Here is a 22,067-nt window from a genome sequence, read left to right as displayed (position 1 = left end):
GCAATAGAGCCCACTGACCCATGGAAATGCTCCATGGTGTCATCCAAGGCAGGGAATTCACTGAAAACTCCTGATCCAAAATGTTTCCATGCGACTTCAGCTTCATCCCAAGAGTTTTAACTAGAGCCCTGGAATATGAATAGCAGCTGTGAGAAGGAAGAACTAGAACATTCCTTATTTAGGTAATTTCCTAATAACCTCCCAGTTCCCTAAAAATAGTGCAGGATAAAATGCTCCACCATACCAGACTGGCGCTGAGCTGGGAAATGGGAGTTGCTGGGTAATCTAAAACTCACTCTATTGTGTCTCTCTCTGACTCTAACATCAGGGAAGCATTTCCTATTTTTAGCTTGAATTTGAAGTTGAAGAGTCTTAAGATTCCTGGATGTGTAGATATTCCTTATTTTGAATTGAAAGTGCACTCAAATATCTCAAATAGCAGTGGAAAGCTCCACATTCTTTTAGATCAACATTTAATATATATGTAGGGTGAAAGTAAAAAATACAGATCTAAAATTATTTAATCAATATGTAACATCAAAAAAGTCCATGTTTAACTTCCTTTACCAAGTTTTCCAGGTAACTTACATTGTTTACAGAATGTCTGTTGTAGGCTGAATCTGTTCCAAGAACTCTGTTTACTCTCTCTGATCTTTTCCCGTTCATTTCCTGCCCAGTACTTAAGGCAGTTGCTCCCTGCTGGAGCATCTTCCCCCAGCCCTGTGCAGGGCTCTGCCTCCAGTGCCACCATCTCATCACCTCTCGAGTGCCATCACATTGTTCTTTCTGGATGCCACCAGAAGCACTGCACCATCTGGATGCTGTTTGTTTCTGCTTCCAAGCATCACATGTAGTGATGGCAGGGCTGGAGTGAGTCTGTCTGTCCCAGAAGCAGCTTTTGGTGGCAAACACTGCCCAGAGGACACTGTTCACTCACAGGCTGCAGACCAGGACCTTTATCCTCTTGCTTTTCGTGTGCACTGGGGGCAATGAGCTAATGATCCCATATTTGTTAGGCACCAGGAATAACTAGTGATCACAAATCCGCAGGAGATAAAAGAGTATCTGATCTGTGGGAGGAAAGTCTAAAGGCCAAAAGCAGAAAATGAAATTGGAGATGTTTGTGTGGCCACAACCTTTATAGACAGCTGTGCTTGGTGGGGCAGGGTCACCTCAACAAGTGAGGAAAAACAAAGTAGGGATCAGATGAAGCTGTGCTGGGGTTGAATGAGGTTTTATCACAAGCTCCAGTCACTTGTAGTGTCAGCTTAGATAAGTAATGAAACCAAGAAGGGATCTGAGGCTGTCAGCATAATGCTCAGCCCTGCAAGAAATGCTCTCTAGCAGAGAAAAGTGCACCTTCCTGCTTAGGGCTCTGCAGACTGGGGATAATCTGATCTGTTCAGTAGAAGGAATATGAGTATTTAACCTCATGATTCAGCATAAGAAATGTGGGTCAACAAATATTTTGAGTTTTTTCTTTTTCCTTGGCAGAGCAGGGGCTACACAGGCAGTTCCCCAAACAGTCACCTGCCAAGGGCTGAGAGATGTGGTGGCTTTCAGTGACAGCTGAGTGTGTCCTGCAGTCTGGGCCTTTGCTTCTCCTCTCCCTGCCTGCAGTGTGTTGTACATTAGGCATGTTCTGTGTGTGTGTGTACTGATCTACTTGGTCTTATTTCTTGGAAAACCAGAATCACTTTGTGTACCTGCAACACACATCTTACCAGAACCTGTCCATATTTCAATTTTAAACATACCCTAGCAAAACACCCATCTTTTTAATGCTCAAGCTGTACTTCTTCCTCACTTGTTTTTGAATATTCAAGTGATACCTAATTTATCTCCATTTTTCAGGAGCTTAAAGCTTTTTTCTATTGGTGCTTCAGGTGACTGCAAATACACTTGCCTTTTGCATTAATCATATTTACCTACTTTTGCAGATTTCAAACGTTTATTTTACTTACTGTGGCTTATCCTGTTTTACATGAGGTTTTAAAAAACAAGTAAGGTTCCTGTTTGTTTTTAAAAAAAGGATGTTTCAGCCAAACCTGAGATCCCTTCCTGGGCGGGACATCCGTTTGGTTTGGTGGCTGTGCAGTGGTGACATGTCCCTGCTCCCTGCAGGGGCCTGGGGCTCTGCAGTGGGTGCCTGGAGCACCAAGGGGTGATGCTGCTTTAGTTTTAGTGGTTTTAGCTCTATAGCAACTTTTTTTTTTTTTTTTTTTGCAATGAAGGATCAAGGTTTCTCAAGACTCAAGAGGTTTAAGTAGGAAAGGTGACGTCATTTTTTTTAAAAATACCATTCCTATTTTCACTTGTGGTTTGACCCTTTCAACCCTTTCCTGTGTCTCTTCTTGGGGCTTTATGTCTCCTCATCAGATTCCAGTACATCCTTGCTGCAAATCTGCTGTTTCAAAGTCAGGGTAAACTTCTGGGTCTCTGATGGCAAATTCCTTTGGCACTAGGAAAGGTAAAGTAGTGTCTGCTCCTGGGTGTGCAATTGCTTCACACCTGAAAGGATCTTAAAGCTGTTGGAACTGGGGGAAGTGGGGCATAAATGGAGGCAGTGACTAGAGAGGAGAGCCACAACAAAGGTCAGATGTGGGAGCTTGAACAGAGCCTGTCCAGTGTGATACAGGGCTGGGCTGACAGGATGGCCTGGAGACTTTGGAATTAAATAAAGGTCAGTCAGATCAGCCTGCGTGGGTTGGAAAGGGCTGTCAGGTCTGATGAAGGAGGCTTTATCTTGATTTTTCTGTAAATATTTCTTCTGCCTTCAATTTACTCCCATTTTCCCAGGCACTGCTCTGAAGGGTTCAGCTTAGGACGTGCTCTCCTGGGTCTGATTGCCACAGTCACAGGCAGCTCTGGAGTGGAGGTATTTCTAGGGAAATAAAGTTTGAAGGACATGCATTTCAAGCCACAGGCCTTGGGAAAGCCTTTAACTCCTCATAGCAGGTTTCAGATTCATATTTAGATACAGGAGCATTTTCAGTATCATGTTGATACAATCAGTTAGCAAACAATTACTTTTCTTTTGAATTTCCTGTGGGAGAAATCTTGATTTATGGTCATTTTCAGCTTTCCTTGCACATGCCTGGTTGCCCTGTCCTGTCCCTGGGTATGGGCTGCTCCTGCTTCACCACAGTCTGGCACCAGCTCCCTGAGCAGCACTTGCAGAGCAGGAGTCAGACAGGAGCCCTCAAAGGGGAAGGGCTGGGGAGAGGCAGTGCTGGAGGTGAAGCTGGAGAAGTTTTGCAGAACTGTCAGAAGAAGCAAACTCTGATGTGAGGTTAGAACTGGCAGTGGGAGCCACTGTATTTACCTCCTATCAGCCTTGCCAGCCTTTCCTGCAATAGAAAAGCCCTAAGAATAACGGGTCACAAATGAGAGTGGATAGAAAGGGCACTGCTAAAATCTGAGATCCCTGCTATTAACAGAAACATGGGGTACAGTTCCTGGGTGGGGTGAGCATACTCCCAGTGTGCTCTCAGGGAAGGCAGATACCAAATTCAATGGTGCACTACAAACTTCTGACCTAGACCACTTTTTTTTTCTCTTCTGGACCCAAATCTTACCTCCAGTGTAACAGGAGTTTACAAGCAAGTCACACCAATTTGGCATCCAGTAGAATTGTTGGTCTGTTCCCAAATACAGATCTACTGCTGAGAAACGCTGAAAACCTTCAATGAGAAATCAGAGCCTTGGCTGTCAGGGCAGGGGAAGCTGAGCATGGGCTCGTGTAGGTATATTTAAAGAAAGGTGAAGTGGCATCTTCTGTACTGTCAGAGCCTCCTGGCAATGCAGGAGGGAGGAATCTCTGCTGCATTCACCAGCACATGCTGGGATTTTTATTGCAAAGCTCTGATTTCAAACACAGCAGAGGAGGGCTCTTACACTTTGCAGTTGTGTTTCATCAGCACCTTGTTCTGAACAGAAGGTGAAGCCCTTTTGGCAGCTCCCACTGACTCCAAGCACAGACTCACGTGCAGTAACAAATGCACAGTGCAGGTCTTCCAGCATCCCCTGGCATCACTCTGGGGGACACCAGCTAGGAGTCTCCTGAAATCTCCCTGAGTGCTGGTGAGTGTTTCTGCAGGCTAACACATCAGGATAGCAGAACTCTCTTTCCTCACAGCGAGTAATTTGAAATATTTGATACTGTATTTCACTTGCGCCGCTTTTCAATTTCATACCACAAACTGTGTTGTGGTGGAATAAACTAAGGGTAAAATCTTGCCATTATGTGGTACAATTCTTTTTAAGAAAAAAAGGAAAAAAACCAACAAAATGAAACTTCAAAAGCTTAAGTGAGAAGAGGGAAAAAAAGACAACCTAAAAGAGATCAATTTTTCTTTAGTTTAAAAACCTTATCCCCAAAGAAAGTGGCAGCCAGTGGCAACCCTGCCCTCTAGTGCTGTTGCAAGTGAGGTGCTGGTGCATTGTCGGTGCAAGCCCGGGTTCACCTGAGTATTCTTTAAGGCAGATTAGAGTGGGGATTTTTGTGGGTTTTATTGGGTTTTATTTTGTACTTCTTGTAATTGCTTGACTTTTTAGGGTGATGGTGGTGTTCATAGTATTTTCATAGTATTTCACTGCAAGACAACCAAAATCAGCCTCAGACTTCGATGAATGACAAGCTCTATAAAATCCCTGAAGTACTTTGAGCACCTAAGATAACAATTACAATAAAAATTGCAGTAAGAGAAGAGTGTTTATGCGATTCATGACTAACTGGGGCTTCCCTCCACAGCATCGAAGGCGAGTACGTTCCCGTGGCCGGCGACGAGGTCACCTACAAGATGTGCACCATCCCCCCCAAGAACGAGAAGCTGCAGGCAGTGGAGGTGGTGATCACTCACCTGGCCCCTGGCACCAAGCACGAGACGTGGTCGGGCCATGTCATCAGCTCCTGAGGTGTCCCCTGAGGGCGGCTGCTGCCAGCATGGTGACAGCTGGCTGCAGGACCTGGCTGAAGAGTATTGTGTGTGAGGAAATACTGCATTGTCAATAAAGAAGAAGCAGGCCAAAATTACCATTTTTTACAGCTGGCCTGATTTAAAAAAAAAAAAAAAAGGCAATTCAAATGCTAATGAAAAAAAATCTAGCCTAATGTGTTTACAAGAAATGTGTTTAAAGAGACCTAGTTTGTGTGCTTGGTGGAGGAGGGGAGGTTTGGGTTTTCTTTTGTCTTGTGAACTGATTCCAGGAAATGCCCAGGGGAAGGGGGAGAGGTTTCCAGGAGAGCTCTTCTGGTGCAGATGGTCAAGCACAACTCAGCCCTGGGTGTTGTGTGAGCCCTGTGCTCCCTTGGGCTGCTCTTCTGGGGCCGCAGTACCTTTATTGCTGATAACAGTGCCTGAATGCCTAGGCTTGACAGACAGAGGTGTTCTTTGCTGATCTGTTTTCCTCATGGAAGGAAGTTCACAAACAGAGCAGCTGCCACAGGGTGGAAAATCTCCACCAGGTGGTTGTGCTCCAGTGCCCATCGGGTGCACCACTGCAAACGGTGTGGCTGCACTGGTGTGGAAACTGTGATGGACTGGTAAAGCTGAGGTTGATTGTGAATTTACTTAGGTGCCTTGATGGTTGATTTTATAGGCCAATATTAAAAAAAAAAAAATCCACCCCAAATTTAAATTTGCTTCAAGGTAAGTGGTAGACAACTGTAGAGTAGTGGATACTTCATAGCCTCTGATTGTGTCTGAATTTTGACAAGGCTGAAGAGTTGCCTTTAGGCTGCGTGCCACTGGGCAGGCAGCACACCTGCACTGCTGCACAGCAGGCTGTGCTGCCCAGCTGCCCGTGTGTAGAATTCTGAGTTACTCAGCAGGCTCAGCTGTCTTGGTGAAGTAGATTCTGTGTCTGTTTCCCTGGCAAACTCGCTTGGTAGGATGTGATAGGGCCACCCTTCCCCAGACTCTTCATGTAGTTGTAGTGCTACTAAGTTGGTTTTGTTCCTATTTGCCTTCCTTTATTTTCAAATGAAGCATTTTTCTCTGTTACGTTCCTAACAGTGGATTTTTATTGACTTTGCAAATAAAAGATAAAAAAAAGGCACAGCTCTTGTTGTACAAAACGGTGCAGCTTCAGTTGTGTATTTGGAGCTTCACCAAGAGGTGCTCGCTGTCAGGACCTGTCCTGAGCCTTTCACAGCAGCTGCTCTGTTCCAGGCGTGATGTGGTGACAGCACAGGGCTGTGGGCTCAGGAACTGCTGTGCTGCCTTGTTGTCCCTTAGCTGTACCTGTGTTACACCATGCTGTAGTGGGGTTTGGGTTTGGTTTTGTTTTTTATGACCCACAAGTCTTGGTCGTGGTGGGTTTATCACTGTGCAGCTTGTTGGAGTATCACCCCTGCTTTCTTTACAATAAATGTAACCATTTCAGTGCGTTCGTGTGTTTCCAGTCTGCTCCCTGGGTGCCTGGTGCTGAAGAGGATCAGCTGTAAAGGAGAATGCAGGAGCCTGCACAGGGACCTGTGTGGTGACAAGTTTGATTTAAGGAAATGTTTTCACATCCAGTGATTGCAGTTACCAGAACAATGAGGAAATAGTAAGGCCAGGACATGTCAGAGGAGGCTCCCAGGACAGAGCAGCAGAAATGTTGTGTTTGGGGCTGAAAACAACCTGGCTTTGGTCCTGCACTGGGTAATTTGCACTGGTAACCTTCTGCCCATACAGCAACCAGCCCTGCAGTAAAATAACCTCAGGTACAGGAGTACACACAGCACAGCAGCTCTTCAAATGTCCCTCCTTGAGCAGCATTCCTACACCAGGGATGGTTCTGGGCCTAAGTCAGCTCCCATTAAAACAGGAATTAGCTAGGGAAGAAGGCTGCTAGAAGACAAAACAGTTTTGGTGCATGAGGTGCATTGCAGCACCCCTTCCTTTTTTTTGTCAGCTCTTTTGGGGATTTCAGGTGCTACACAAAGATTCTATTCTCTGCTTTTTTTACTGTGCAAGTATCTCATACACCTGGAACTGGCACAACTCAAATTACTCATTTCTTTTACAGACAGGCAGCATGCAACAGCTCTGTTTAAGTATTTTATTTACCAAAATGACAAATTGAAACAGTATTTTTTCATGATAAAATCAGATTTTATTCTCCTTTACTAAATCAAACCGTTCATACTTGATTACTTTCCTAATGCCAGATGAGAAAAGTAACATTAACAGTTACACAGAGTGTCAGGCATTGACTTGAATTTTAATAGAAACATAATTTAGGTCATTTTTGTAGTACAATAAATCTCACCTACCCTGAATGCCTTAACCAGCACCTCAGAAAATGATTAGAAAGTGACAGAAATATATTTTGCTAATGTGCTGAAATTATTTTAATTGATTTTTACAAATGATTTTTTAGATTTGGTCTGCAAGGAGTGTAGGTACCATCACCTGACTTGTGCCTTGGCACCACTTCCATCCCAAGGAGGGAACTTTGGCACCAGCTGGTCCAGCATTCCCAGGGGTGGCAGTCAGGGACTTCTGGTTCAGTGCCATCCTCCCAGCCCCAGGAAGAAATAAAACCTTTCCCTTCTGCTCATCTTCCAGTTCTAGACAAGGAAATCCCAACTGTCTTATAATTCATGTTAATTCATGTAGCACAAGGTAAGCATTTTAAAAAAACCAACTGCATCTTTTAAAAAACAGCCTCAAAAACTCCCTAAGGATTAAGCCTTGCAGGCCAATTTTGAGACCATGAATCAACAAGAGGCAGATTATGCCTCTCCTTCCCTCCCTAAAATGTAATTAATTAGTGAAGGAAGTTTACAGGTATCTTAAAAACCCAAAATATAACCCAACCCAAACCCCACAACCAAGCAAAAAGAAAATAATTTATGTGCTTAGAAACTGAAAGGACGGTGCTAAATGAGCACTGCTGTGATCCCCCAGTCAGCAAGGGATCTTCAATTAAAACATTTCCCTTCAGTAATGACTGACCTGCAAAGCACCTGCTATTCATGACCAATTACAAAAAAAACCAATACAGAATGGAGATGTTTCAAGTTCTTTTGCTGTTCTAACCGTCTTGGAAGTGTGAATTCTGCAAGTCTTTTATTTAAAAAACAGCTCTTCACAGATTCTTCTTGTATCCTGTGGGGATGTGACACTGTGGCCCTCTGTTCTGGAGTCTGTGAAAATTTCATAGTCATTCCCTCCCTGAAAGCAGAAGGGTATTTAATTTTATTTAACATAAAGCAGGGACACATGAAGGCAAACAAGGAAAGAGTGCATTTTTCCCAAGGGTCTGCAGTGATTAGGCTCAGTGAGCAACAGCACTGCCCCTGTATGAGCACAGGAACCCAAAATCCACAGCTTCATTTCCAAATTCCTGTTTGCCACACTGCTTTTACCAGGTCAGCATCAGCTCTCAGTACTTCACCTCTCTGGAAACGCTGCACTGCCACTTAGAGGGTTTAAAATGAACTGCCAGAGGGACAGGTGATTACTTTTGCAGATGATGTTGAGGGGAAAAAAACTTTAATTTCAAGCTTGTCTTTTTCTTATAAAACTTCACCTTTTAAAATTTATAAAGTCCTGTGTAACTTATGAGTTTTATAACTGTGAGTTCTTATAAAACTAAGCCTTTTCTTATAAAACTTAGCCTGACACTGTCCCTTGGCCATATTCAGACACCTTTAATTTCAAGCAAGTCCTTGTGCTTGCCTGTGCCCTCACGAGATCTTGTCAGGTCTCTGTTCAGGATTTTTAAAAGCCTCTGACTTGCTGTGCCCCATGATGAGAGACAAAGGACTGTGTTCAGTTCCTCAGGGTGGAGACAGACAGAATAGTGAGCAAAGGCACAGTGTTCAATAGGACAGGAAATAAATATGGTTAATAAACACCAGCCAACAAGAATCAATCTACACTGACCAAGCAGGACAATCAGTTTCACAGTCGTGTCACCTAGGTGTTTAACACAATTACTGAAGTTCAGTTTTAAAACAAGCTCTGCTAAGGCAAGAACCCTGTGTCCACTTCAGGAAACAGAAGGAAAACTTCCCAGCTGCAGCCAGGTGCACATGGACACGTTTATACCCTGACTTCAGCTCTTGTCAGGACTAAGGTTATAAGGTTAGAACCTACAGTCCTTGAGGTTTAATTAACAGCAGCTCTCAAATTAATATATCAAACTAATGTACTCACTGGCATGGTCTTGTCTCCAAAGAAATAAATAGTCTTGTATCCATCCTTGGCAACAATTCCTAAGCAGTACCTCTTATCCCAGCCATCTGGGAACACATCAATGCTTATTTGCCCTCCTAGGAGAGAGAGGAACCAAGACTTGTTTCATTTTCAGAACGTATTTCTGATAGGAGAGGAAGTAAAAACAAACCTAAACTGGCTAAGATTTTAGGCAGAGGGAGCTTTGCAGAAGACACAGAAATGTGAGACCCTGAAGTTAAGTCCTGCAAGTGCAGAAAGTGTTTTATAGGATATCAGTTATTACAGCTGTGATTCAGAGATTATTTATCCATTCCACAAAGTCTGAGCATGTTCCCAAATACTCACTGCTATCCAAATGAACCTTTTAAAAAGAATCACATTTAACCTCTTTACTTTTAGAAAGACAGGACCCATGAACACAGCCACTGATAAATGTACAGCCATAAAATCACAGGCAAAGACGTTCTAAGGCTTTCAGAGCAGGAAAGGAAGAAATCAGCCCCTTCAGCACACCCTGACAGGACAGCAGCTGCTCCAGTTCTGAGCCCTTGGCCTTCAGCAACACCTAAGGGCAGAATTCCCAGCTGAAGAGGTGTCCAAAAGGTATTTAGAAAATAAAGGAGAGAGGGGAACTACACTGCAGTGTACTGAAGCACTTTTGCCTTAGTGCTTCAGTACTAATGCCAACCATACTTTGCAATTCTGAAAAAACAATAGAAGTGTGGTAATATATTAGGAGAGAGGATAAAAAAGAAAAAAATGCATCAAAATTAATTCCCCCTTATTATATTTTTTTCCTTAAGCCTGCACTTGCTTTTGGATTCTTTCCTTCCTCCCACACAAAGCAGGTATAGCTGAAGAACCAAGGGCAGCTGGAACAGCACTGAGGGAGTAGTTCTGATCCAAACTGATTCACAGAAACAACTCTGACTAATCTGAAGCATGCAATATGCTCCAAAATGAGCAGCATCAGTCACACAACTGACATTAAAGGACAATGAACTGATGACAAGAAATGAAGCTCTCTTTGTTGATGGATTTCAATTCAAATGTCCCAATGAAAGCCTGGGAAGATGAAGAGGCTCAGTCTTGCCTGCAACCACCCCCAGAGAGAGCTGTCACACAAATGAGATGGGATGTCACAGACATAAGGAAGTATGACTTAAATGAAATTTAAATTAACTGATGTTTTAAATTACATTATTTTAAAGCATTACCTATAGAAAATGTGAGGCCTTTGCCTGCAAATTCTTTTTGTAGATCAGCTACAAATTTCTCTCTTATATGTTGCTTCTGTTAAGAAAAAAAACCAAAACAAACCCAAACATCAGTTACATGCTGTTGATTTACCAATGAAAAGATAACCCCAAAACACCTGTAAAATAGAATGGTTTTACTGACTAGAATGGACCCAGGCTGGTTACACTATAGAGGACAACAAGAAAGATGGTTTTACCTAGGACAGGGCTTTTTAGAAACCCCATGTGTAGAAGCAGGATGTTCAGTAGATATTGGACTAAAACATGAGCCAAACCCACCCTTCTGCAAGTAATCTTTGCTATTCTAACAGAAAAAAAAATTGCCTATTGCCTGAGGTCTGAATAGTAAATTAGTTAAACCACATGGAAAGGATTAAATTAAAAAAAAATGCACAACTTATAAAAGCTTTTAAAAAATCATAACCTGGCCATAACTGCCTCCTCCAGGAGAGCTGGGTATTTTTCAAGAGCTGTAACTCACTTTATCAAGTTCATAGAACTCAAGTCGTTCTTCCTGGCTGCAGCTTCTCCCAATGGGGGACACATTTAACATCCCATTTCGGAACTCAATGAAAGTGCCTCTGCGAGGGAATTGATTAACAAGGCAGAAAACAGATGAGAAAATCGCTCAAAACACTAAGCACAATAAATTTCCATTTGATTCTAAAGGCAGTGATATCAGCTATCTCATGGTATGCATAAACCCCAAACACACAAATACCTCTGGCACCAATAAGTCTTTTGGACTTTGAATCTGGCAACCTCAGTATCATCCTTACTGACTTTTAAAAGTATGATTTGATTTAACAAGTGTGACTGGAACATCCCATCAACCTCAGAGCCTGACAGGCCAGGCAGTCAGTTTTGGGGTGAAGCTGCAAAATTCCCAGCAATGTGGGCAGTGTTCTGCCCTGCCTCACACATTTCAGTGTCTGGAGCAGCTGCACCTCACACATCCCACAGAGCTGGTCCGGCTGCACTTCTCATCTCTGGAAAACACTACACTGCTGAACTCCAAACATGGCAAGGGAACATTCCTACTTCAAAACTGAATCTCCTTCCCTCTGACATAAAGTGCTGACTCACTATTTCAAAACCTGTGCTCCAGCTGGGATCTTGTATTTTGTATGCATGGATGGAGGGAGCTCGGTTTCACACAGACAGGGCTGTTCCCTAAGCAGAAATGACTCATTTTTCTGCTGGGCTTTATCTCCACCACGGAGAACATAGCCACACTGAGATGTCTGTGTGCACATACCTCTTCTTTGGAAGTTTAATCTTTGCAATGTAACTCAGGCAGTAGTTGATGACATCTTGAAGGATGTCCTCACCCAGGTGGCCCTGAATGCTCTAACAAAACAAACACCATTCAACCAAGCGTCCAGAATCTGAGATTCTAAAAGCAAGTCACACGGAAAACACAAGACATTGGGTAATCAGGCACGGTTAATACCACAGAGACACAAACACGCCTTCTCTTCTATCAGTAACATCAGCTGATGCTCACATGGTGCTAACTACAGGCTCTCATTTGTCTTTTTGTTCACTTTATAACACCAAACTGTCCTTTAATATCATTCCTACTTGTACCTGCTTCAAAAGGAAACTGTGCCACAGCCTTAAACAAAAGCTGCACCTAATGTCTGCTATAGGCAGGCATGAAGAGATGGAGCTTGTTCCTGCAGTAAACTGGAACCACTGGTCAAGGCAGCAAATTCAGCCAGGATCTCTTAAATGTTTACTCTCCATTACTTATGTTAAACATTACATGCCAAATGAATGATCCATTAACAGGACTAACATGAAAGCAGCAGTAATTTTGGTCTTTGGAAGGGTGAATACAGAGGACTACACTGTACAAATAAATCAAAATCTTGATCAGAAAATTCCTTTTACTATTGGAAATTTCACACCTACCTGCTTGCTCAAGAATTTCCCATCTTTGTATGCCACCAGCCCATTTTCTGGGAACACGTAGTCATATTTTTCAATCACTGCAAACAAACAAAAAGACAGTAACTCATCATTTCCCCTATATGCTTAATGCAGAATTGTCTTATATGTTAAATAGGTTAAAATACAGCAAACAATAGCTCCTAAAGCATGAAAGATTCAGCAGCATAGTGTCAAGCACAAGACCAATGCTAGTCCCATTTCTCACTATGATTAACACACAATGAACTCACATGAACTCATTTGTTTGACTTACCTGTGATTTTACTTAAAAGCATATGGCTCTTTGTATTAAATACAAAGAAATGACCAAACACCTCAAATACTGCAAACACCTGCACACGGCCTGGCTAGAGAGCAAGTCAGACAGGGCCCTTTTAGGTTTGTTTCCTCAGTGTCACCAATCTTCAGCAGATGTCTGCGAGTTGTGAGTCTCAGCACAACACGATATGGTTTACTGGAGACCACTTGGAAGGCAAACAAACTCTGAGCTGTCTGGGCACTACAGGAGGCTATCAGTGGCATCAATTAAGTAAAGACCATTAAGAAAAAAGGAATAAGGCAGGAGTCCACCGCTGCATCATAACCCCACAGTGAACAAATCAGGTCCTCGAGGGATGTGCTCACAGCTGAGCAGCCCACACGTGTATGTCACATACCCGGCTCCACTGTGCACAGCAGCGTGAAAAAGCCCTCCCAAGGTTCTGTCAGCAAGGCAGGATTTCACCATTAGTAACAATCTCTTAATCTGATATCGAGACACCTGTACAGTGCAAACAGGCTGCGATTTCCAAATGCCGGTTAGTGGCTCCCCACAGCCTGAGTGCAACACAACATCACCAGGAAGAGAATTCACAGCAAGGGAAGGGAGCGATGAACGGGGTTCAACCTCCACTTAACCTTCGCGGCTTCCCCGCGGGTACTGAGCGGGATTGCATCAGCCCGGCCCTCCCTTACCGTCCTCGCCCAGCTGCTCGCGGATCTTGGCGAAGTCCGAGCCGCCCACCACTCCCACCTTCACCTTCTGCCGCAGCCGCTGCACGAACGCCGCCATCTCCGCCGAGATTTTCTGCGGTCCAAAACAGAGCCGTCAGAATGGCCAGAGCCTCCATCCCGCAACAACCAGCACAAACCCGCGGCACCGCGCGGGTCTTCCAGCAGCGTTAAATGTGCTAAGTGTGCCCGCGGAGCCCGCGGCGTGCGGCACACCCGGGCGGGACGCGGTGTGCCATCCGTGCCATCCGCGCCACCCGCCCCGCAGGACGCGGTGTGCCATCCGCGCCACCGCCCCGCGGGACGCGGTGTGCCATCCGTGCCACCCGCCCCGCAGGACGCGGTGTGCCATCCGTGCCACCCGCCCCGTCCCGCGGCTCGCAGCCCGCCCGCACTCGCCTGCCGCGGCGCCGTCAGGGTGCCATCCACGTCGAACAGGCAGAGCGCTGAGGGCGGCGCCGCCATGGCTGTGGCGGGGGGGCCGCCGCTCCCGGCGGGCCGCGCGCGGGCCGGGCGCAGGCGCGGTGAGGCGGCGCGGCCATGGCGGCGGTGAGCGCCGGGGCAGCCGGGGCTGGCTGTTCCCTATTTCCCTCCTTCTCGCTTTCCCCGTTCCTTTCCCTTTCCCTTTTTCCATCCCTGTCTCCATCCCTGTCCCGTCGCGGGCCGCCCGGCGTCCTTGCACGGACAGGTGCCCGCGCGTGTTGCGGCGTGGCGGGGGCAGCGCGGAACTTCCCTTCCTGCCTTTCCTCCTCAGTTCTGCGCGTTCCCAGCGGCTGCTCCCTCCTTCGGCCTACCCTCTCCTCCCCGTTACCGTGCTTAGTCCGCTTTTCTGTTCCCTAAAGCTGCTGTTTAAGTGGTTATTTAGCGAGTCGCCGATTTCAGCAGCTGGAAGCAGCTCTCACTGGGCTGTGCAGGGTCGGTCACTGAGCTCGCTCACATCGGCTGTGTTAGCAGAGTTTTCCCTCTCCCTGCAGCGAGGGATGCGAGCACAAACAGCAGTTCCCTCTCAGAACACTGGTTTAAAGTTACAGTGAGCTGGGGCTTGTGCTTTGCTGTCTGTAGGCGCCCCAGGGACCAACTCTGAGCCCACTGATTGGGTTTTAAAGGGACTCAAATGATGACCGGTGGGAATCTTACCTTACAGGCTTGGCTCTGCACAGTCAGGACTAAAGTCTGCACAGCACCAGCTTTTGGGAGATGTCTGCAGAAGGAGCTCTGGACGAGGCCATGGAGAAAGGAAGATGCTCGCCTGCCTTGGATTTTTGGTTCGTGGGAGCATTTGCAGTCACAAACCCAGCGAGTTCATGGTGTCAGTGATTGCCTCAGGAGACTGCAGGAGCCGTCTGTGCGTCTGTCCCACTCGGCCCCGGCTGCTGTGGTCCAGCAGAAGGCTGTGGATGGGAGGACTGAAGAGTTCAAACTGGTCTACAGGTTCCCAGGGATAAAATACTGCAGGGTGCTGTCGAGACTGAAGCTGTTGCAGACTGCCACCTCCATGGTCATGCTGCCTCCCATCTGCTACCTCTACCTGCAGGGCCAGGTGTCTCAGAATATCCTCTTCTACACCACTGGCATCGCCGTCTTTGCTGGGGCCATGTTGTATGGCATGAGCTACTTTTTCAGAAGAATTATTGGATTAATCTACCTAAGTGAAAGTGGACAAACTGTCAGAGTGGCCCACTTGACATTTTGGGGACGACGTAATGATATTTACTGTCCCATAGAGACAGTGGTGACTTTGGATGAAATTGGAGATAGCAAGGACGAGCTACTTCACCAGTTCAAACGGTCTAACAGCACAGATACTTTGTATTTTACAATTAAGTATGGCCAGATTGTAGACAGACAGAAATTTAGTCAAATATTTGGAGAACTTTGACACAGCGGCTCATTTCCAGTGAATTTCCATGTTGCATGTCCATTGTTCCATGAGGTTTAAGTAGTCAACCAAACTACACATCTGTCCTTTTCCTGTGCAAAGCCTGCTGTACTGTACCAGTGTAGAAAGTCCCAGTGGTAAAGCACAGCCCTCTGGATTAAAGGCCTTGCAGCTTGTGTATGGTGTGAGGAGTGTCTGTTCCATGTTGGATCCAGTAATGTCACAGCATTCCAAGCCTGAACTGTCCTTGGAATGTGCTGGAGGAGGCCAAATCACTGGGGCTGACCCTGGCTGTTTGTTTCAGTTGGCCTCTATGGTTGTTATGAAAAATCTCTTGAAATGAAATGCAGGAGCTGCTAGAGTATCCTCACTTCAAACTCAGTGCTTCTTTTAGCTAATTTCTGGTTGGCTGGAAAGCCTCTGGAAATTCCAGCTGGTCTGGTACATCCATGGGATGGGTACTGCTGAACGTCAGAGAGGGACGTGCTCATGTATCACTGCAATTGAGGGAACTGGGAAGGTGTCCTGGCCTCAGGAGGCTCCTGGGGCGAACACAAGGGTGTGTGCTGCAAGAGACACTGGCAGCTCAGCTGTAAGTTAAAGGCTGGGACAGTATTTCAGGAGCCCCTTTCAGAAATTGCCATTCTCCATTGGAACAGGAAAAGCAGCACCTGTCTCCATGAAGGATTGTGGTTGTGTTCCATGGTACTGGTATGATTCTCCCTTCCAAAACCTCAGTAGAAATGAGGAATTTAAACCCAAGAAAGAACCAAACCTGTCACCTAGAACATGTAACACATTTTTGAATTTTCAGAAGCAAGGCAACTCCTTACACCCCTCTTCTAACTTCATTTGAAACAGGTGAATAAACTGACTCTCACCAATAATCTGGAGTGTTCTTTCCTTTTTTATTCCTCTTGTGAAGTGAAATTTCTGCTAAGGCAGTTAAGTAAAATTGCCATTCAAGTGCACAGGGTAACTTTGAATTCCTATTTCTCCTGTTGAACTTTTCCTAATGGGGTTCTGTGAGTTTAAATTTTGGCTGACACTGTGTAGCACACCAATATCAAAACACATCCAAATGTTCTTGGCATAAACACCATGGCAGCAAAATACAGTGGTTTGTACAGGTACAGTGTTTTTTGGAGGTTTGTCTTCATCAGAATATATTTAATATGCACTCATGGTTCAGTTTAGGCATGTACTGGGTGTCAAATGAAAAGTCCTGGAGAAGTTCAATTATAAATATTTTATTTAAGAATATTGATTACACATGATTGATGTCATTTGTTATGAATCTGTGTACAGTTACTAGTTACACCATGAAGTGTACTTAAGTATTTGTTTAAACATTTATTTGGCACTGTCCACAGTATGCTGTAAACAATATTAACTTTATATGCTTCAGCTGCAGTGCTTTCTATGTATTCTCTAAGGATTTCATCAACGTTGTACACAATTATACAGTTACTGAGTGTCAGTAAAAATTATAAAAACACCTAGAGTAGTCATAATAAAAGTGAAGATGTGGTAAGACTTCAAATTACTGGACCTTTGCTTCTGTAAAAGTACAAGACTTGCTAGAGACATTCACTAAAACTACTGCACTGATATGTTGAACAAACTAATTCCCAAAATGCTGTCAAATCCAGTTCTTGGTTTGACTTTCCTTTGCTGATAAACGCTTACGAGGACAGCGATGACAATGAAGTTTTGTTGAACACCAATTTTTACCGGTCCTTCCCCCTGATTCCTCTGTTCAAAAACCTGCTCAGGTTCTGCCCAGCTGGCACCAGGATTCTGCTTTCTGCAGAGATTTACAGAAATCCCACTGGGTTTAAGCTGGCAGAAGTGACTGTGCTTGAGTTTCCCAATACCAGTACTTTAAAATGGGAAAACCATGATTAACACTTCTCAAAGCAGGTAAGGAACCTTTTCACATTTTGGTAGCTGTATTAAACATGTAAATCTTTTAACTTCTCTGTCTCTTATTATGTACTTAAAAATTGTGGTCAGGTCCTGAAAGGGCAACTGTAAAAGTCCATTGTGGTCCCTATTTTTTGGTGCACAACAAAAAGTTAAACTTAGTAAACGAAATCCAGATGCTCACCAAGGAAAAGAAAGGCACCAGATCTAGTTCAAGTCAGCCTTCAGCAAACAGTAAAGAGACACCCAAAACAATTCTCTGAAGAGAAACAAATTAATGAACTGTTGACACATTTTTTGATCCTGTGGCTACCTAGAAGATCTCTGAAATATCGATGACTTAGAATATACTATTAGAACAAAAATAGAATTACTTTGCATTATAAATGTGCAGTCAGGACTAGGCCTTCACTGTAGTGGCTCTGATACCAGATAATGGCATTTCTGCTTTCGTTTTACAAAATACCTCAAGTATTTGTGTAGAAGTTATAATAGATAAATTAATGGCTATTGTGTGCTCTGGGGCAAGTGGCAAAATAATCTGGAATCATTCTAGACTGCTGGCAGAAGTGGAAGAATGTGCTTTGCACGGTTCTCTAAGCTTTGTCAGATTACATACTTCAGGGTTGAGTTTTCTCTGTACAAGTCTGCTTGCAAGAGAAGTCAAAAGTTTTAAAACCCATCCATGATGAGACAAAAGGACAGGGCCTGCAGTGCCACTTGCAGCGCTGGAGGTGTGGCTGGGGCACCAGTGCCCCGTGCAGCACTGAGTGCAGCTGGGCAGAGCTGCAGTGCCCTGATGCAGGTGGCGTGGCAGATGCCTGTACTCGAGGGAATAAAGCTGGAAATTACTCTGTGAAATGCTGTGCTTGGCAGTGGTGGAAAGCAGAGCTTTCCTTGAACCACTGATTTCATCCCAGCTGCCATTAGAGGACGGCACTCTGTGTGGCTCTGAGCGTTTGGCCACACTTGCTGCTGCTTCTGGACGCAAATCTACCAGGGTCACCTGTGGAAACAGACTGAACCAGGTCCTGCTCAAGCAGTGGGGACTCAGGGACGTGTCTGTAGGGAGGACTCTGCAGTTAACGTGGCCCAGGCCAGAAGAGGGAGGTTCTAGGGAATGCACCAGGCCACATTTTCTAGGGAATGCACAGTGAGGGACAGCTGCATGTACCTGCTGGTGACCAGTGCCAATGCTCTGCCTGGGGCACGTGTGCAACTTGCCTTGGGCAGGATCACAGACAGAACACAAACCTCAGTTTATGACTTTACACTTATCTTGTAAGTAGAGAAGACATGAATTAATGCAAACTAATTTCATAATCAGCTGCTCAGTGCGAGGGAACTGCTTTTTACTTGAAGTTTGCTAAGATGTCACTGAAAATGTTCAGAAAGAGGTGCGCGTGGTGATCCTTGAAGATCAGGGTCGGACGAAAACGGATGGATCTGTCTCCACAGCCTCCCAGAACAACACCTGAAATGAGAACAGAATAGGCCCTCTAGTCATCTCCATCTTTGCCAAATATCCAGAAAAATTCAGGTCTCTGAATGGGGACACCCCCACTGTGGAGGGCCAGCAGAAGCTCCCCAAATCCTGCTAGCCACACCGTGATACAGCACATTGTGGCGTGAATGAAGAACACTATGGGTGCCTGGAGCTGTTCTATACAACACTTGGAATACTGGGACTAATCCTGACAGCAATGGAAAGAATCCATCCAGCACAGAGCTCAAACAGCACCTGAGATTTCAGAGCTGCAGTACTCCCCTGGTCAAGTATCTTGGTGCCACAACAAGACACAGGAGGTTTCTTTGCCTTGGTTTTTAAACTAATTCGTTTTTAATGACAAGAAGTTAAGATGTCTCAGTGCCTGCAAACCTCTCCCTGCAGTGCTTTAAATGCACTTTTTAGCCCAAAATCAATTCTTAGAAATGTTTGAGCAACAAGAACCCATATTACTAAGGCTTACCCCGCCTCAAAGCAGAGCCTTGGTTTACCATGAAACAAACGCAACACTTGCCTTCTCTTCCTGCTGGCTTAGTTTCCAAGAACAAAAAATTGTGTCTTTTACACTCTAAAATTTTGGTTTCACCACAGCTTAGATGCACCCTGCCTGCTTCTTTCAAGAGATAAGAGTAACAGCAAAAACAGACAGCAGCAAACACAGGGCCCACACAGTTAAATTCAAAGGGAATGTTAGGTGTGGATCCCAAGGTTCCCCCCCTCTTGATACCTGGGCCTGTCTGCAGCTGTGGGAAAAGAGGGATGTCACTGTAGATCTGTGCCCATTTCAGGCACTTGTATTTCACCATTAGGTATTCCTAGGTATAGGAATTAGGTATCTATAAAAGTCATCGTTCTTCTCCCTGTGTTTTCCTGAGTGACACTAACTTTCTTCTAACTTTCCTGTTTCTAGAAGTGAGCCATGTCCATAAGGCACCTAAATTTACTGCAGAGGACTCTGAGGCTGATGTCACAAAAAATCCTGTCCTACACAGATCTCTTCCAGTAACCTCAGACCTGCAGAGTGTGTAAATGTACACACCATGTAACAGACTGCTCTGAGGTCTCTGACAACAAGTATCTCCAGGAAAGTCTAAATCCAACTTTGTCATCTCACTACTTCCCTCTGATACTGAAATATTCACACACAATATGAAAAGGAAAACGTGAAGCATTACCTTCACATGTGAATGCCACTGTTTGTCACGTGAAGCTCATCCACACACAAAGCTTCTTACCTTTGTTTCTGGCTATTGTAATTAACTTGTTTCTAGTTGCATCATTTGGAGTGTCAAACGAACAGAATGTTCCTCTTCCTCTCACTCTGCTGATGAGATGGGGGTAACGAGCCTGCAGAGACAGGAGAGACAAGCACATGGCAGCTGCTGCAACAGAGGGCACCTGGTGCAAAGCAGGCTCTGCCAGGTGGAAACCCTGCTGCCTCCCTGCTCCACTGGAGTGGAGCCTGGCTCACACGGCCTCGTGTCCTGCTCAGCCTGCAGAGCCCAGCACAAAGCAGAGAGGGAGGATGAATCTCACCCATGAGCTGGGTCAAGTGAAATATTCTTTGGAACGAGCACAGCACACCTTATTTACATCTACAGTGGACTGCAGGAAAACCTGAGCATAACTCTAGCACTGGGGCTAGAAACCAGCTCAGTCTTACCCAGCACTGAGACACAGTAGCATCTGCATCACATGCTCTCAGTCACAATCCTCATCTTTTGGATAGGGCTAGTTGTATTCTGGCCCTCCAAAGTATGAGATTACAGTATTTTCTGTTCTCCTGCCTGCTTTGTCTTAGAGGTGTGCAGAGAGCAGGGACTGTGTTTGGGATTATTCTATGCAAAAGGTCTTTGGGAGATGAGCACTCCTGTGCCTGTCTGTAGAGCTCCACAGTAGAAGCTGTTAGGAATTTCCCTTAAACAAGGGAGGGAAAGATACAATTTTCTTATTTCAACAGCTCAGCAGAATTGGAACAAAATATGAAAGCACCTTCCTTTAAAAAGAACTTTAGGACAAGGAAATACCAGCTGCTTACAGTAACAAAACCTTCTAGCAAAGTAATTTAATTAGCTGCAGTACACACCTTCAGATATTTTGGGGATCACTTTCTACATTGGATTAAGCTCTATAAACTCAGCATTTTTAAGTCAGCACAAGAAAGCTTTCTTCAATTCCAAATGGGACACAGTTATTCAGGCCTGTGTTGAAGTTATAATGGTCTAGACCCCAGCTGGAGTTCCTCAGTCCAAGTGTTTGAACTGGATGAGGTCAGATCCTACCTCAGCAGCAAATTTCCCCTTCTTATCTACAGTCCTTCCAGATGTTTACCTGCAAATCCAGCAGCCCAGTCAGCAGTGCTTTCCCAGCGTGGGCTGCATTGTTTAGAAGGTCTTCTGTTTTAATAACCTTAATGACTTCAGCAAGCATAAGGTTCTTGGATGGATCTCCAAGCCAGGTGTTAAAAATCCGGTAGGGCTTGGGAAAGAGTGGAAAAGAGTTGTGGAACATGTTAACAGGCAAATCACTATAAATTAAGAAAAACAAGGCATCACACTGGTAGTGCAAACATGTGGTGTATGAAAAGGCATGCACTAATCTCACCAACCCCCCTTTTTTATGTTGTAAAGCAAAATCACATTGCTGAGCTGAAACACAGGGTGATTACTTCTGTACACTCCACCTTGTTACTCTGACATCTCATTGAAACACAGCTATAGATGACAGCAAATCAGCGTAATCTATAAGGCTTTTACATCAAGCTTTATGTTCTTCCCCTTAATTTGACTTTGTTTTTTCATTTATTACATCTAAAATGTCATCAGTACAAAGAAGAAATCTTGCTGACAGAATCTGTAATGCTGAGATACAAGCTCTGAAACTCCCGAGTTGCCCTACAGGAGAAGGTGTCAGTTTGTGGTTGGATTTTGTACTGAAGGTTTATTCCATTAGGCTTAACCCAGTTCTCCTCTCTCCCCACCAGCTTTATGACCTTGGTGACTGACAACAACTGGAAGAAAAGTGAAGAGGTGATGATAACTATTGTGTGAGCACACAGCAAGGTTCTGTAAAACAGCAGCCCCATCCAGCTGAACCTGCACTGCTGGAGGAAACCTTGTCCCTTCCATGGATCCAGTCACTCCTCAGGGCATTACCAACTAGCACAGAGTTCAAGTTTCATCAAAAATCTTACAGCATTTGGCCTGAACTCTTCTTTGTGGAAAAATCCTCCTGTCATCATCTTCTTGCTGAAGGTTACCACATCAGCTGGGTCATCCAGGCCCCAGTGCTCGTGTGCCCAGAATTTCCCTGTGCAGCCACCTCCTGTCTGCACCTCATCCACCAGGAAAGCACAGCCATGCTGCAGAGACAGAGTG

At 44.9% G+C, this 22,067-nt stretch overlaps 4 protein-coding genes across 10 annotated transcripts in view; 2 read left to right on the top strand and 2 right to left on the bottom strand.

Moving 5' to 3' along the window:
- The window catches only part of CARHSP1 (calcium regulated heat stable protein 1), a 36,635-nt gene extending 30,242 nt beyond the window's left edge, over positions 1–6,393 (top strand). For all 3 annotated transcript variants that reach the window (XM_063414017.1, XM_063414019.1, XM_063414018.1), the window contains exon 4: positions 4,754–6,393. In XM_063414017.1, the coding sequence (XP_063270087.1) occupies positions 4,754–4,916 (163 nt within the window). In that variant the 3' untranslated portion in view covers positions 4,917–6,393. The remainder of the gene's footprint in view (positions 1–4,753) is intronic.
- On the bottom strand, positions 4,994–13,904 carry PMM2 (phosphomannomutase 2). The gene is made up of 8 exons (XM_063414020.1): positions 13,778–13,904; positions 13,343–13,454; positions 12,350–12,426; positions 11,691–11,782; positions 10,914–11,013; positions 10,391–10,466; positions 9,153–9,268; positions 4,994–8,165 (listed from the first exon to the last, which is right to left on the bottom strand). The coding sequence occupies exons 1-8, from the start codon at positions 13,841–13,843 to the stop codon at positions 8,061–8,063; spliced, it is 744 nt and encodes a 247-aa protein (XP_063270090.1). The 5' UTR covers positions 13,844–13,904; the 3' UTR covers positions 4,994–8,060.
- TMEM186 (transmembrane protein 186) lies at positions 13,790–16,333 on the top strand. The gene is made up of 2 exons (XM_063414021.1): positions 13,790–13,927; positions 14,523–16,333. Exons 1-2 carry the CDS (start codon positions 13,919–13,921, stop codon positions 15,255–15,257), a joined length of 744 nt encoding a protein of 247 aa, XP_063270091.1. The 5' UTR covers positions 13,790–13,918; the 3' UTR covers positions 15,258–16,333.
- Positions 16,334–16,487: 154 nt separating this feature from the next.
- Positions 16,488–22,067, bottom strand: part of ABAT (4-aminobutyrate aminotransferase) — a 50,173-nt gene continuing 44,593 nt past the window's right edge. For all 5 annotated transcript variants that reach the window (XM_063414012.1, XM_063414016.1, XM_063414015.1 and 2 more), the window contains exons 13-16: positions 21,884–22,051; positions 21,022–21,168; positions 19,926–20,037; positions 16,488–18,657 (exon numbers count right to left, since the gene is read on the bottom strand). In XM_063414012.1, coding sequence (XP_063270082.1) covers positions 18,536–18,657; positions 19,926–20,037; positions 21,022–21,168; positions 21,884–22,051 — 549 coding nt within the window. In that variant the 3' untranslated portion in view covers positions 16,488–18,535. The remainder of the gene's footprint in view (positions 18,658–19,925; positions 20,038–21,021; positions 21,169–21,883; positions 22,052–22,067) is intronic.

Source organism: Prinia subflava, chromosome 17 (genome assembly GCF_021018805.1).
Source record: "Prinia subflava isolate CZ2003 ecotype Zambia chromosome 17, Cam_Psub_1.2, whole genome shotgun sequence".
Classification (NCBI taxonomy): domain Eukaryota; kingdom Metazoa; phylum Chordata; class Aves; order Passeriformes; family Cisticolidae; genus Prinia; species Prinia subflava.
Note: the sequence above shows the minus strand (reverse complement) of the source record. Positions and strands in the feature narration are given on the sequence as shown.

Coding starts and splice junctions, on each gene's coding strand:
- PMM2 (XM_063414020.1), bottom strand. CDS start 13,843: ATGGCGGCGCCGCCCTCAGCGCTCTGCCTGTTCGACGTGGATGGCACC. Junction 11,783..12,349: donor GGAAATTCTTGAGCAAGCAG/GTAGGTGTGAAA, acceptor TTGTTTTGTTAG/AGCATTCAGGGCCACCTGGG. Junction 9,269..10,390: donor AGGCCTCACATTTTCTATAG/GTAATGCTTTAA, acceptor TCTCTCTCCTAG/GAGGGCAAATAAGCATTGAT.